The 17,123-nt window shown below is 35.8% G+C and overlaps 2 protein-coding genes across 2 annotated transcripts; both read right to left on the reverse strand.

Moving 5' to 3' along the window:
• Window positions 1-1,339: 1,339 nt before the first annotated feature.
• Window positions 1,340-4,830, reverse strand: LOC139874209 (receptor-like protein 9DC3). Its single transcript, XM_071861668.1, has 2 exons — window positions 1,500-4,830; window positions 1,340-1,428 (listed from the first exon to the last, which is right to left on the reverse strand). The coding sequence occupies exon 1, from the start codon at window positions 4,312-4,314 to the stop codon at window positions 1,519-1,521; it is 2,796 nt and encodes a 931-aa protein (XP_071717769.1). The 5' UTR covers window positions 4,315-4,830; the 3' UTR covers window positions 1,340-1,428; window positions 1,500-1,518.
• A 565-nt stretch (window positions 4,831-5,395) lies between these two features.
• Window positions 5,396-8,364, reverse strand: LOC139874210 (cyclin-C1-2-like). The gene is made up of 9 exons (XM_071861669.1): window positions 8,272-8,364; window positions 8,067-8,173; window positions 7,485-7,524; window positions 7,253-7,297; window positions 7,037-7,155; window positions 6,837-6,951; window positions 6,640-6,684; window positions 6,306-6,453; window positions 5,396-5,677 (listed from the first exon to the last, which is right to left on the reverse strand). The coding sequence occupies exons 1-9, from the start codon at window positions 8,301-8,303 to the stop codon at window positions 5,573-5,575; spliced, it is 756 nt and encodes a 251-aa protein (XP_071717770.1). The 5' UTR covers window positions 8,304-8,364; the 3' UTR covers window positions 5,396-5,572.
• Between the last annotated feature and the right edge of the window lie 8,759 nt (window positions 8,365-17,123).

Consider the following 17,123-nt stretch of genomic DNA (forward strand, 5'->3'; position numbering starts at 1 on the left):
CCCTTATAGCTTCAAACGCTAGCTTAGTAGTTCCCGTAGAGCTACTAACCGCGGTAACCGTACCCGACCAACTTTCCGGTAATGATGAAAGCAAGATAAGTGCTTTTAGTTTATCATCAAACTTAATCTCTACCGATTCAAGTCTTGAAACGATATTATTAAATTCATTGATATGATCCGTTGCACTCGTACCTTCCTTCATCTTAGTATTAAACAATTGACGCATGAGAAATACCTTATTTGCAGCTGTAGGTTTCTCATACATGTTAGAGAGTGCTTTCAAGCAAGCAAACGTCGTCTTCTCATTCACAACGTTGTATGCAACGTTCTTAGCAAGTGAAAGACGAATAGCACCTAAAGCTTGACGATCCAAAAGCGTCCAATCGGCATCGTCCATGCTTTCGGGCTTGGTCTCTAACAAGGGTTGGTGTAGCTTCTTTTGATACAAGTAATCTTCAATTTGCATCTTCCAAAAGCCAAAGTCTCTCCCATCGAATCGGTCGATTCTAAACTTCCCATCTTCCGCCATCGTTCCGTTAACGAAACCTTGTGCTCTAGATACCAGTTGTTAGGATATTAGGACCCAAACAACGCTAGTAATTCTACAAGACTACTAGCCGAGTAGTGATTCTATCAAGATCACTCAAACCCACTTAATGAACGAAAGATAATAAATGCGTAAATGTAAGAACGACACAAGATATAACGTGGTTATATGCAATCGGTGTGATTGCTTTAGTCCACGGACCAACTAGAGAGTGTTTATTACTGAGAATCTGTATTTGGTATGTTACAATTGCATACAATGAGTTCTATATATAGAAGAAAACAAGAACACCATGACAACTAGCTAGGAATCTTCATCATGACAAGTAATCATCTTGTTTACCAACTAGCCATGCTTTCCACCTTGTAATGGCATGATCACAGCCCTAATTTTAGGTGTAAAGTGATTAACTTTGCACCTAAAGTGAAAGGAGGCCAAAGCATGCTCGGATGTAAAAGTTGCAACTTGCCAACTTGCTGCCAGACACCAGATGCGCCGCATCTGATGTGTGATGCGCCGCATCACTTGCTTTTCACGTTCCAGATTCATGTACCAGCACTCGATGCGCCGCATCGAGATGGTGATGCGCCGCATCTGACCCCTGATGCGCCATATCAGCTCAATGCTCCGCATCAATAAATCTCGGACTATTTTGCTCGATGAATGCGCCGCATCCATGTCAAGATGCGCCGCATTTGACTGCTTCACGCTTCCCGAAATCTGCAAAATCCGTGCAAGTGTTGGAACAGTTTTTTTTTTTTCTCGTTTTGTATAAATGTCTCCATAATCTAACAAAAGGAAGGTACAACTCCACAATAAACTATTCAAAATACAAAATATAGTCTATTTCAAACAACCCAACTCCATGCATAACCTTCTACCTGCATAAAATTTGAAAAGGAAACTGAGCACTTTAACAATTTGTTGAAATAAGAAACACATGAAATCGTACCTTTCGGAAAATAACTTTATTATCTTCCAATAAATATGTATCTTCTCTTGGTTTGCCGTGTGCGGATTAAATATATTCCAGCATCAGCAATATCATTAAACCACTTTGGTCTTCCGGTTGATAACATGAAATATCCCATGAGCAGCCCAACAAAGGTTCCACATCCATATCCCATCATAACAACTTTCCATGTGAAACCATTGTCTTCTTCTTCATCTTCTTCAAGTTGTGGCTCGTGTGGATGCTCGCTGCAATTGGGCAATGGAAATCCACAGAGTTTTGGATTACCTTGAAATGAGCTCATTTCAAAAGTGCTAAATTGTTTTCCTTCCGGAATACGCCCCACAAGGTTGTTTTCTGAGAGATTTAAATATTCAAGGTTTGTGATACCGGCAATGCTTTTAGGGATCTCTCCTGTGAGTCGGTTACAAGATAGGTCTAAAGATTCAATCTCTGAGAGATTCCCTAGAGCATACGGAATTTCGCCTTTAAGGTTGTTGTGGGATAAGTTGAGCACTTTTAGTGAAATAAGATTACCAATGACATTTGGAATATCTCCTTCAAATTTGTTACTGGATAAATCGATAATCATATAGTTAACCAAAAGATATTCAAATAGGAGGTCCTGACCTTTTACTGTCATATCGACGGCAATGTTCAAATACTCCGGCATTGTGCTACCTCTTATAACATGCTTCATGGCATTAAAACTTTGAAAGTATTTTGTCGGAAGTTGTCCCACAAACCTATTATGAGATAAGTCAAGAACTAACAGACTTTGGAATGAAACTTCAACAACATAAGAGGTTACAATGGGTCCATAAAACATGTTTGATCTTAGGTTAAGAACCTGCAGGTTCGAAAGACCTCCCAACCAATCTGGAAATGTACCATTTAAGTAGTTGCTTTCCAAATCAAGAACTCCCAAATCATGACAATTGGATAAAGAATTTGGCAACTCTCCTTGTAAATTGTTTCCCTTCAAAATAAGCCATTGTAAGGTTCCAGGATATCCAATCGTGTTTGGAATCGTACCATGGAAATCGTTATTCCCCAAATTCATAATTGCAAGATTTGAGAGATTTCCAAAGCATTGTGGAATCACTCCGCCTAAGCTATTATTAGATAAATCTAGTGAGGATAATCTTCCCAGGTTGCAAATTGATGGAGGAAGTAATCCTTCTAGCTTGTTAGAGTACATATATAAACGGTCCAAGTCGGTTATATTTCCTAAACATTGTGGAATCACTCCCCTAAAGCTATTCTCGGACAAATATAGTTTGCGTAAATTGCTCATGTTGCAAATTGACGTAGGGAATTGTCCATGGATGTCATTGCTAGATAGCTCTAATACTTCAAGATTTCTCAAGTATCGTAAGGACACCACCGGAGACTCATTTAATTTGCAGGACCTCAATCCTAAGAATCGCATATTAGGATTGGCATGATGAGTAGTAGCGTTATTGGTCGTAATTGATAAACCACTGAACGAGAGATCGAGAATTTCAAGGTTTGTGAGACTTGATAACAAAGCATCCAACTCCCAGTGACTAGTAAAATTATTCGATGAAATATCTAAGTACCTAAGGTTTGTGAGTTGGAGAATGAGGGTTTGATCAATTTGGCCACCTAACTGCATCTGACTAAGGGATAATGCTTTAAATGAGGGAAGAGCGGACGCATTAAAGGGTCGTACACCTCCATTGAACATGTTATTATCTAGTAAGAGATATTCTAAAGTGGGGAAAGTAAACAACCACGACGGCAATGTCCCGTTAAGTTTGTTATATGATAAGTCCAGATAAGTGAGGTGTGTTAGGTTCAACGGAGACTTGGGAAGGGACCCCATCAAATTAACAGAAGAAAGCCTGAGTTCTCTCAAAAGAGTTGAATTGTTAACCAATCTAATGAAAACATGACGTTGAATTCTCAAGTTGTCGGAGAGATCAAGCGAAACCAATTTCGGAAGAAGAGATATTCCTGAAGGGATTTCATCAATACTGACATTGTTTCCTGACAAGTCTAGTATTTCCAAAGATGGAAGATTAAAGATGTAACCTGGTAATTTTCCTTGCAATCCTGTCGACCTAAGATTTAGTAATTCCAACGATAAACAAGATATGTTACGATAACTAGGTAAAGGTGAAGAGAGATTATAAATATCAGAAAGCGAAAGTTTTTTCAAGAAAGTAAAATTTTGAAGCATATGTATGAAACCATCAGGTTCAAGACTTATAGGATTCTGAGAGAGATCGAGAGACACCAAATAATGAAGAAGGGTGATGCCCGGTGGGACATCTCCAGAAAACATGCACCCTGACAAGTTGAGATGCGTGAGACTTTTTGAAAACCTTCCAATTTCACGTGGAATTTTGGAATTACTAAAATCATTAAAAGCCAGATTGAGTCTCTTGAGGTGAGGAAGGTTGAAAAGGGAGGTGTTATGATGGAGGGTACCTTGTAACATACCACAACTAAGATCGAGACCGATAACGTCAGCGGTGGAGTGATCGCACGTGACTCCATTCCAATCACAACAATCAGTATTTGTTTTCCAGTTCATCATAATTGGATAGTAACCTGCAGCACCAAGCCAATCCATACACATGAAATCGTGTTCATAATATGAGTTATTGATGGATAATAGGCTGTGTTTGAAGAGAAGTAGAGCCCGGGACTGTTGAACAGAGCATTTATATTTATTATGAGTAGTAGTAGTAGTAGTAGTTAAGCTGGTGTTGGAATAAGAAGAAACTGATGAACAAACAAAATATAAGAAAACCAAAACAAAGTAAACCAATTTTGAATTAATCATATTTTTTAATTTCTTTGAATAACAAGACTCTGTTTGTTAGTTGATATATTTAAACTAACACCTCTGTATTATATTATATATACTCATCATAGTAGTATATTTTTTGCATTGTAGTTGCTTTAAAAAGGGGGCCTACTAAGATTAATTTTGTGTGGTCTACCTTTGTTTCTAAACGTATCATTTGGTTTGTAAATGTCAAGTTTATTTTTCTTGTCTGATTGTATTATTTTGCATTTTTGTGGTCCAGCTTTGTTTCTAAGCGTATCATTTGGTTTGGAGATGTCAAGTTTATTATTCTTGTCTGATTGTAAAAGACTTGAGTCTTCTCAATTATAACCAATTCTAAGTGTCTTCTCAATTGTAGATGTCCAGCTTTGTTTCTAAACGTATCATTTGGTTTGTAAATGTCACTTGGTTACAGACTCTAACTAATATCGTTTCATTGTTAAAAAGTTGGAATATATGCTCAAAACAAGCTTCGAAAAATAAATAATTGTTCATTATCATTGTAGATGAAATAAACAAAGATTAGATTATGGAAGACCTCTAGTAAAACCTCTAGTAAAAAGTTGACTAGGACATTTTAAGTTGCGTTTAGGTTTTATGCAAGGAAAATGAAATGCTAAACTGAAATGTGAATCTAAAAAATAAAACGTGAAACTAAAAACTGAAAAATAAATCTGAAAACTAAAACGTGAAATTGAAACTCAATATTTAAACGCAAAACTAAATCTTAAACGCAAAATTGGAAACTGAAACCTGAAATAGAAATATGGATCTCGAAAATGAAGCGCAAAAATGAAAAAGAAATGTGAATCTGAAAGTTGAAACGCAAAACAATACTTTAGTTACGACCCAGGTTATCATCAACCCATTCACACATGCCTGGTTGAGTACCGTAGGTTCACACCAAGTTCTCTAAAATTAGATTTTTAAAGATAGCTTCTGTAGCTTTCTAAGTAAGCTTATAAAGCCACAACTATGGTAAAAGTATTGAAAACATCGCAGTAGGTTAAACAAAACACGCTTGGCATAATTAACATGCCCCGCACGTAACCACACTTTTTCAACACTGAAGTGATTAACACGGTGACACAAAATTCAAAATGCCAGTAGCTTTTAATTTTCAGGTTCAATGTTGTATATTTGCTTTTAATTTAAAGGTTCATGACAACAACATTTTTTTTTTAAGTATTGAATCTACACTAATTCAAGTACTCAGCCATAACGGAAAAAAAAGTAATTGTAACCGTTATCTCTATGTTCTTATGGAGAGCTTGTGCATGGCAGCATTCACTTTTTCATCAGTAATCGTTTTGTGTGTATCGTAGAAATCTAGTATTTCCATTGCTATGTTTTTCACCTGTCAAATAAATAACGAACACGTCACAAATTAAGACAAATATGGGTCTATAAATCTACAGAGTGACAATAATTGGAGCCAATATAGGTATCTTTGGCGAAAGTAGCCGAGACTAGTAAGCCTGAGCCTTATGTAGAGTTTTGAGAGAAAAACGTTTGGTAACATATTACATTTCAGCCAAGTTATACAATTTAACGTCTTCCATCCATTGTATATATGTATATATATGTATAGTGGCGTAATATCATTCATCACACATATGATAAATGATACTCTCTCTATCCCAAATCTATTGTTCCCAGACAAGAAACACACAAAAAAAATGACTGTCACATATACTTTTTGTTAACTTTCCAGTCTTACCCCTTACTTTTTACCTATATTTTTGTCTTACATGTATAAAGTTAGGGATAAAAGAACTTTGTCATATTATTCTTATCTATTTATGAAACGGAGGGAGTAATTAACATTCATCACACATATGATGATGAATGTTGATTATCATTCGTCACGTTACTTCCCCTCTTCCCCTTTCTTTTGTTTCTCCCTGCATCGCGCCCCTCTATGTATATATGTATATACATATATACATATGTATATATAGGTATACATATAGTAGAAACCATACCACGTTCATGTCAACTCGTAGATCTTCAAACCAAGCCGTATTATCTTTCTCCTTGAGAACACTAGCTACATAAATGCAGGCTAATCCAATCAAATGTGGTGGGTGTACGAGAATTAGATCCATCTTATAAGTATCATTAACAAGTCCCCTACACAATGCAAAATAATATATAAAAATTCAGAGCTTACACGATTATACTACAATGACACTGAATGAAAATAAAATAAAGATGGTGAAACTGTTTTGAATAATAATGAATAAAGATAGTTGCTTTATATAATCAAGAAAACCATGTTTGGAAAAAAGTCAAACTACTTAATGACCAAATTCTAACCAGGTTATTTGAGTTGCATCGTTCATCCCCGCATCCTGCACCAACCTGTTAAACAAAATTCAAAATGAGCACGACCCATTTGACCCGTTTCATTTTGGTAGCTAATTTTTTTGATTAATTTGACCCACATGAGATAAACATAACCCAAAAGGGTTTAAATAGCCACCCCGAGTTGAAATGACTCATATGATACTTACTGAGGCAATGAACGATAAGGATGAAACACAACAAGGTAATAATTTAGTGCTTCCAAAATTTTCATTTCCATTTCAAGAATCTCTTTTATTTCACATCGATACTTTTCATCCGAATCTGCAAACAAAGATCAAATTTTTACTGTGTTTACCCAATATATATGCAAAATAACATAAAGTTTGATTTTTGAAAAAGAAGTTACATATTTTCTTAATGTAGAATACAAGTAATCTTGCTTGCACAGTGCTTTCTTCAGATTTAGCAGCCAAGTACAAGCACGATGGAGCCAGTAAACGTGGGTCATATTCAGTCATACTTTTCCTGAAGGCACAAAATATTATAGATTCAGACCATTTACCAAATTCGTCTGCCCCGCCCATTTCACCACCTAAAAAGGTATGCAAGATAACAAATATACCTAGTATAAACACGTCTCATATATGTTACCGCAGTCGCCACAACCCTGAAATAGTAACAACATGAGAAATTTTCAGCCCATTACTGCAACACACTTAAAAAAATTGAGAAATCACGTGAAGTAACAACATTTATAAATGACAAAAAAAATTATGACGCATTAACGATGTAATGACTAATGAAAAAATCAGCACCAAAATATGTTTTATAAAAACAAAAAAGGTGAGGCAAACCTTTGCCTCACTTTCACATGTTGAGCCAATCTTGCAATGTCTGGAAGAAAAAACAAAAATAACAAGTACAAGATTAAATTAAATTAAATTCTACACGCAATCTATATTTATAAGTAATCTGCAAATTAGTTATGATATTTATCAAGATTACGGTTCATGAACAGTTCCTATATTGGAAAAACAATAAAATCCAATTATGTAATGACACAATGCGAAAAGCTTGGAACTTTAGACTCAAATCATTAACTAGTATAACAAACATCACCTCATTTCGAAAAAGCCTGAATCAAAATTTGAAGTCATCAATGAAAGGCAGCAAGAATCAATTTTAATCACAACATCCACATAAAAGGAAGTAAATTTAAGTAATCTACACAGCCCCAAATGAAACCCAAATCTTTTTTTTATATAAAAAAATTATAACGACCAATGTATTAAACAATAAATAAGAAATAAAATTAAGATGAAGATGAAGGGTATTGGTAGGTAAAAATAAACATCATAATCAAATTCAATCAAAACATATATACAAATTTATAAGCAAATAGACGTATAGATACAGATAAATATACAGAAACATACAATTGGTCATATGTAATTTGATGAGCTTAAAATCATCAAGTGTAATCCCTCTTTCTTTATCAAGATTGTGCACAACATCCACTTCTTCTTGGTCTAATAATTCTTTGCTACACATAGTTTAAAATAGAAAGAAAAAAACATAATTATAAATCAGGATGATTAATTGTCAAATAGCAAAAAATAAAATAACAGATGAAACCCTAACTAGTGCGTTGATGCCCAGAAATTGGTCGCCATTTTTGTTGAAATGGATGCTAGCAGAAATTTCAGGTTATTAAATTGAGTTATGGGCCTCAACTGTTTCTAAATCATGATAATATTAATTGTGGCCCATAATCTTTTTATCTGGGGATTATCACCAAAATGCCCTTTTTTTTTAAGCTTGTCGATTGACAGCCCTAAAAAAAAAGTTTGACAATTTTCCCTCGCAAGGCGCAAGACACCTTGCGTCTTTGCATCTTTGCGACCTTGTGACGTTGCGACCTTGCGTGTTTCAGTAAAAGAACTAGTTAAATGATCAGTTTGCGTTCACTGTTCCCACACACATACGCAAACTCCTCTCTGGTGCCCTTTCGCTCGTCATTTGCAAGATCGTTATCAAGCTTTCTTATATTCTCCAAACACTCGCAAATCACTCGCAAAATCTTCATCATCATCCTCACGTCATCCTCCTCACATCTTCATCGTTACTAGATCTTCTTCATCCTTCCATCTTCAATCTTCCCGAGTACAAGCGAGCTTCTACGCCACCAACATCATCGAATCACCATCATCGTTCACTATGTCTCAAGAACAGGTTAGATTTCTTAGATCTATGTTATATTATTCGATCTACTTCATAGTGCTTAGATTTATGTGCTAAAACAAAGTTTTTGCACTCTTTGCACGCCAACTGTTCGAAAAAATGTGTCAACGAAATTTGTTTGTATTTTGTGTTTTTGATTGTATATTATTGAGATTGCGTACGATACCCAGGAATTTTTGCTAGATTCAAGTTGTGTAACTCTGTTGCTATGTAGACGCAAGACAATCCTTGCGTCCTTGCGTATGCCTCACAATGTACGCAAGGTGATATTTGCGACCTTACGTTTGCTATAAGGTTACCTTTGCATGTGCACGCAAGGTAACCCTTGCGTCCTTGCGTCTTGATCATATGTTACGCAAGGTTAACCTTGCGTCCTTGCGTCTTGCACATCTGTTACGCAAGGTTAACCTTGAGTCCTTCCGACCTTGTACGCAATCTCTGTCTTGCGTGCTTGCGTCTATGTGATTTTCTTCTGATGTTCTTCTGACTTTTACAGGGCTATGTGGAAGGTAAATTGACCATGAAGAATATGTTGACCGTGATTCCTCAGGTCAAGAAAATGTTGACTGAGAGACAAGAAAAATTATTTAGAAGTACATGCTTTGGTCCCTGGTTAGATCTTTCATACACGGGTAATGATCCTGGCCCAGTACATGCCATGCTCCAACGGAAATGTGAGCGTTCAGCAAAATTAGATGCTAGTAAGTACCCTGAAGAGCAACAAGATATATGGTTTCATTTTTCTCCTAATTTTATGATTAGATTTGGTCGGCGTGAATTTTGTTTAGTCACCGGCTTTATGTTTGGTAGCCGGACGGACATGGCATATTACATCCCTCGAAATTATGAATCTAAGACCGCACCCATTAGACGGCGTTGTTTTTCAGAGCGTCCCGATGCCAGCAACATTTTGGTTAGTGATATACAAAACATCCTTATCAAAAAACAAGGTGATGTAAAGGTTACCAAGGTTAGTAACGATGATATTGTTCGACTAGCTATAATTTTGATCGTAGAGAGAGCGTTTATGGGGAAACAGGGGCAACATGTGGTTAGTAAACAGTTTCTATGGTTGGTTGAAGATTTCAATAAGGTGAACGCGTACCCATGGGGGTCTCGTATTTGGGATGCTACTTACTCAGCGGTGAGCGAAGGTTTTGAGGTTCGAGAAAGCCAATTAGAGAGTGGGGGTGAAAAGGCTTACACTTTGGCTGGTTTTATGTGGGCATTTAAGATTTGGATCCTCGAGGCATACCGTCGTACCATTAAGAGTTTTCCAACCAAAAATGATAAGGATGGAGTACCAAGAGCATTATTTTGGAAGCGTTCATCTGCTGAAACCTTTACAGTGTCTGACTACCTAAAACTTCTACATATAATGGTTAGTTAATATCTCCAAGAGCTTTTTATATAGTGTATATACAGCAGTTTCTGTTTTAACAGAGCAGTTTTGTGTGTCGCATGAGGACGCAAGATACACCTTGCGTCCTTGCGTGTGTCTCAAGGATGTCCTTGCGTCCTTGCGTGTGAACCCTGGGTTATACTTGTTACAGGCGCAAGAATCATGCTTGCGTCCTTGCGTGTGTCGCAAGTTTACTCTTGCGTCCTTGCGTCTACTCGCAAGATGATCTTTGCGTTCTTGCGTCTAGACGCAAAATGACTTTTGCGTCCTTGCATCCTTTTGTTTTTACTAATATAACTTCATTTCAGGATGATTGTCCGAAGAGAAAAAGACCTTTTCGTTCCCTGCACCCATCTGAGACAGAGAGAGGTTATCAATGGTGGATCCAGAGTTCCTCTTACTTTCAAGGAGATGTTGTTGAAGATGGGGAAAATACACAAGATGATAATCAAGTTGAAGAGGAGTTGGGTGGCAGTTTGAAGGAATTATTGCAGGAGGAGTCAGAGCAGACCTCGGACCCTCATCCAACACAAAAAGGCAACAATTTGCAGGAATTATTGCGTATGGTTAATATGTTGACTAAGAGGGTGGATGATCAAGAAAAGGAGTTGGCTGATTGTAAAAAGAAGCTTGATGATCATGAAAAACGTTTGAAAGAACAGGAACACCAGGAACACCAGGAACATCAGGTAAACTAGGCGCAAGGTTTTTTTGCGACCTTGCGTCTTGCCTGTTATGTTGGCGCAAGGTTTTACTTGCGTCCTTGCGCCTGACGTTATATCAGACGCAAGTACCATCTTGCGTCCTTGCGTCTTGATTGTAATTTAGGTGCAGGTTGTGCTTGCGTCCCTAATTCAGACGCAAGGACTTATTTGCGACCTTGCGTATGGCTTCTTTTCTTATTTTTTTGCGTTTTGTTCATTATAATATGTTGATAACGAGGATGCATATGTGGATCCTCGATCTTTCTCTGACAATGATACATCTCCGAGGGTTGTTAGACGTGGGAAAAGAGAAAGAAGGCCTACTCATTTTTTAAATTCCCCTTTCACAACACAGGGCTACAGAAAACCATTGGAGAAGGTATGTCTGTAACATTCACCAGACGCAAGGTTTTCCTTGCGTCCTTGCGCCTGATGTTTATAAGACCTTGCGTTTTGTGTCTTGGTTTATGCAAGATATATCTTGCGTCCTTGCGTATGTTTGCTGACTCATAGATTATATACAGTTGTCTGACGAAGTAGCTTCTAGAGTAAAAAGGCTGAAAGTTTCTCATCAAGGGACTAAAGAAGCTGAGAATGTGTTGCCAATGGAAACTGAAAAGCCTACTGAAAAAGGGGCTGAAAAAGCTGTTGATAAACAAGATGAGAACGTGGCTCTGGTGTCTGAGGAGATTGAGCAAGGAGTTGATTTGCCATTGGTTAATGAAGCAGAAAAACAAGCAGACCAGCATGAGGTTAGTGAATGACGCAAGGATCACCTTGCGTCTTTGCGTCTTCTTCATTGTTGGACGCAAGGATTACCTTGCCTCTTTGCGTATACTTCACTGATGGACGCAAGACCTATATTGCGTATTTGCGTTTGCATTACACCGACGCAAGACAATTCTTGCGTCTTTGCGTCTTTATTACTAAATTTTTTTTTTCAGAAAAAGGAAAGGAAGAGAAAAAGGAAGGAAAAGGATTGGGTTGGTGAGGAGGAAATTTGGTCAATGGTTGATAAATTTATAAACGATCAAGGAACTTTGCAACCACCACCACCAAATGCATGGAGAGATCAAAGGAAGCATGTGGGGCCAGCAAAAGATTTGAAATCACTAATCCTCAATAAGCAAGATGCGCGTTGCATGTTCATTTTCCAAAATGAAACCTTCCTCTTCCTTGATACTGAGTTTTGGAAACGTTTATTGGGAATTGCATTTTCTGGTTATTTGGAAAACATAGTAAGTTTGTTAATAATTATAAACTTATGCATGTTTTGTTTTGTTTTTAGCTTTATAACATATTGATGGATGGGCTACCTTCCTGTTGAGATTTCGGCAGAGGTTTCTGCCCCGAGCTAGCCAGATGTCCTCGAGTCCTCAGTTTCCGATTGCAGATTATACATGTAGTTCTCGATGGACGATTATGCCATTGGGTTTCCTCAATCAACTGGAGAAATTCAAGTCCTTTTATGATGATGACACTCAAAATGAGGAGGAGAAGGGGGATACATCTAATCCTGAAGCAGAGGGGATCATTAAATCTAATCCCCCAGATTATATGTATTTGATTGGTCTTGGGATGGTAGTGATGACCTTTATCCATCCTGGGCTGAATGTGATAAGGTTAGTCCTTTTTTTTATATATAAACTATACATTTTGAGTAAACTGTAATAGGCGCAAGACAAATCTTGCGCCCTTGCGTCCGTTCGCAAACACTCTCTTGCGTCCTTGCGACCCTTGCAAGATTAACCTTGCGTCTTCACGATGGACGCAAAGTCAAAATTGCGTCCATGCGTCCACTCGCAAGGTGTACCTTGCGCCCTTGCGCCTAACGCAAGGTCTACCTTGCGTCCTTGCGTGTCTCGCAAGGTCAACCTTGCGTCCTTCCTTATTGACTTTTTATGTTTCTTTTGTTGTAGATTTTGATTCCAGTACATTTTTCAGATCCTGAACATTTTATACTACTCACTTTGAACTTAGATGAACAGAGAGTATTAGTCTATGATAGTTTAAAGGGTTGTTTGAAAAAAGGTCAACTCGAGGCTGTCTTCAAAAACTTGTTAGACAACTTGCCGTTATATTTGAAGGCTATTGATTACTTTAACAAGAAGCAGGACTCACAAATTGTTGACTATTATGAGAACAGAGAAGATGTAGAGTTGATGATCGAGGATGCACCGTATGTGCCAATGCAGAGTGGTGGCCATGGTGATTGTGGTGTTTGGGTCTGCCTTCATATTGTAGTGACCCGTCCTTATCCACCTGGACAAAGTCATCAACATTTGATCCCATTGCGATGATCGACTCCAAGTAATGTCCTTAAATTGAGCAAATGCACAACGGAAGACTTAATTCGTACCTGAGAATAAACATGCTTTAAAGTGTCAACCAAAAGGTTGGTGAGTTCATAGGTTTATCATAACAATCATTTCAATATTTTAATAGACCATAAGATTTCATAATCATAAACATAATACACTCGCAAGTGTATGTAAAGCATTCTAAGTGGTTGAGCACTTGGTAACCATACTTAACATTTAATCACGTCGCATATTCCCTTTATTATGAAATCTCACTACACCGTACCAAGTGTAGTCACCAAAATGAAGTACTGTGCAACCGTTGAATACTGGTCGTCCAGTCCGGTTGGGGTTGTCAGGCCCGATAGATCTATCAACAGGATTCGCGTTTACAATACCCATGTAAATAGTAGTTACCAAGCTACAGGGAAATATGCCAGTGGTACAACTCAACGTAGAATATATTTTTAAGTACTTGTGTCTATTTTGTAAACATTTATAAAAGCAGCGCATGTATTCTCAGCCCAAAAATATATATTGCAAAAGCAATTAAAAAGGGAGCAAATGAAACTCACCTAATGTATTTTGTAGTAAAAATACATATGACGACATTGAACAAGTATGGGGTTGGCCTTGGATTCACGAACCTATATCAGGTATATATATTAATACATATATTCGGAATCAAATAACTTTATATGTTATATCTTAAATCATATATCTTATATATTTACTTTGTATATATTTATAATAGTTAATATAGTTTAATATTATATTTAAAAATCAATAATTTGTTATATGTGAATAATTATATAAGTAATCTTAATATATATAGTTATATGTAAAATTATGGTAATTGTAATATATACTCATATATAGAAACTATAGAAAATATTATTTGTTATAATAATATTGTTAATATAAAAGTAGTAATCATAATAATACTATTAATAATAATAATAATAATGTAATAATTATAATAATAATAAAAATAATAATAATGATAAAAAGACTACCTTAATGATCAAGCCTTAACAAAAAGTAAAAGCCTCTACCCAGGCTCGAACCCACAACCTCTCGCTACCTTGATAACACCCCAAAGCATGGCTCTACTTAATCACTTCTGTTTTAATAAAGGATTCGATTTCTTTTAATCTTTATATGCGTACACAGCAAAAAAAGAAAAGTACGGATCTCGGCCCCAACTGCAGTTTCCCTAAGCCCAAGATTACACGAGCCCAAACACAATTTAAAAGCCCAAATACGCAGTCCATCAAGGATACAGTTCAATAGGGTAGCCCATGATAGATTAAGTTTTAGTTTTCTGCTTGTGTTCGATTGGAAAAGAGGGACTGCATTGGACATATTGACTCGACACCATCACCATGACATCACTTCAGCATCATCATGTGATCATCATCTTCTCTCATCATCTAATCATCATCGTCGGTCACCATCGTGTATCATCATTTTCGTATCATCTTCAACATCATAATCCTTCATCATCATTACTCGTATCATCAGCCATATCATGATCACCATCTTCATCACTCATCATTCTATATCATATTTATTGTTTGAAAAACGAAAATCATGAAGCAGCAACTTGATGAATTAATAATGTTGTCTGTTATGGCCCAACTTCCTAATCTATATGAAGCCCAATTAAAGAAGTTCCTATACGGTTGTATGTTAAGAAAGGGTCCACTAGATGTCGGCTAATTGAAAAAGAAAAAGATAGTATCAATTGCAAGTGGGTCGTATCTGATGTTATAAGTGTCGGCCATGAGCTGAATTATATCCCACTTGTATAACTTTTGGTTAAAATACTCTATATAACCCTTTTGACAACACTCCATACACTACCTTATTCATAATATCATCATTTATATCGCTGAAACAGAAGCCAAATTAGAGCATAAATATGCAGTTGCAGCAGTGACAACGGTAGTGATAATCAAGTTATAGCAGTAGCGTAATAGCAACAATGGTAATAGTGTCGAGTGTTCATGATGGAGATGTGAAAACAAACTCTGTGCAGCAGCCTGTGATGGCCTTCGAACAGCGATGATATTCAATCGAATGAAAGAGAAAATTGGGTAGAGAGAGAAGGAGAAGGTGGTCATGGGTGTTCGTGGAAGTTGTAACCGGAAACAAAAGTGCAGTTTGTAACGGGTTTAAAGTGGTGGTTATTTGGCGATGATTTGAGGTAGAAAGTGTGGCGTATAATGGTTCCAAAGTGGCGAGGTGATTGATTTGCTAATTCAAAATGGGAACATAAAGGAAATAGATCGAAACAGGAAGGAGGTAGTAACAGCTGGGTAGTCCTCGGTGGTGGTGGCGTTTAATGTAAAGGTTGGTTGGTGATTCAAGAATTAAACATGAAAAACACAAGATAGTTTTAGGATGGCGGCTGATGGTGATCATCGATAGTTGTTGTGGTTTCATCAAGTAAGAAGAGGGAGGTATGATGATGAGATTTTGGTTGATGTTTGATAGTTAAATTGTAAAGGTATTGTACAGACACAAAGATATTTGTGGTGGTTATTGAATTATTCTGTGGTTTGTAAATGATAATTTGACGTTGTATCCTGTCAATTAACCACTGATTTGGAATTATATCATCAAATTGAAGACAACAAGGATCAATCGTACATGACAATAAATAAAATAAATAAAGGAAGATATCACAGATAACAACTTTGGATTCTTTCCTATAATTTAGCACTTGATTTGTATGATATATTTGACAAATAAACAATCTACTATAGTCTGAAATCGATGGAGTTTGGTTTTGTGTGTTTGTCAATATATATGTAAATATGTGTATATATAAAATGAAAAGAAAAGGGATCATAAAATAACATTGCATCTGCATATTCAATTGCTTTTAAAAATAAGAATTTTAAGAAGACTTCAAAAACAGTGATATCCACTAACCAATTTTATCAATGTATTAGGTAATTGATTGATTATGTTTGCATGATTTGATCCTAGTTGTTTTGTAGTATCCAATGAAGTCGATTATCAATAATTAGTAGATAGAAAAACAAAATTTGATAAAGTCGATGGGGATGTGAAACAAAGTTTAACCCTATATATATATATATATATATATATATATATATATATATATATATATATATATATATATATATATATATATATATATATATATATATATATATATATATATATATATAATTTTATATGTAATTATTATCAATTAATAATTATATTATTGATAACCATAATTTTGATAATATTATTCATAATAATAAAAATACTAATAATAATAATAATAATAATAATAATAATAATATAACATAATAATACTAATTAATAATATCAAATAATACTATTAATAAGAATGGAATCAATCAATAATGATATAATAATAAAAATGATAATTTTTGAAAATAATAATACCTAATAATTTATTTAAATCATAACTAATTTATAATTTCAATCATTCGTGTAATAATTTTTATATTTAAAAATCTTTATTTTGATAACCCTAAAATTATTAGAATTTCATTAGTTATGGTTATAACATTTTTAATTTTAACAACCAAATCACATAATACTTTACAACCTATTGTTCGTGAATCGTCGTGCACAGTCAGAGGTTTACTAAATCCATATAAATAGTTCAAAGATCAAATGTATGCATGAACACAGTTCAAAGTTTATAAGATTTCAATATTACAGACTTTGCTTATCGTGTCGAACTCATGTAAAGATTAAGTTTAAATTTGATCGGAAATTCCCGGGTCGTCACAGTACCTACCCGTTAAAGAAATTTCGTCCCGAAATTTGAGTGAGGTGGTCATGGCTAACAATAAA

This window comes from Rutidosis leptorrhynchoides, chromosome 11, assembly GCF_046630445.1.
Source record: "Rutidosis leptorrhynchoides isolate AG116_Rl617_1_P2 chromosome 11, CSIRO_AGI_Rlap_v1, whole genome shotgun sequence".
Classification (NCBI taxonomy): domain Eukaryota; kingdom Viridiplantae; phylum Streptophyta; class Magnoliopsida; order Asterales; family Asteraceae; genus Rutidosis; species Rutidosis leptorrhynchoides.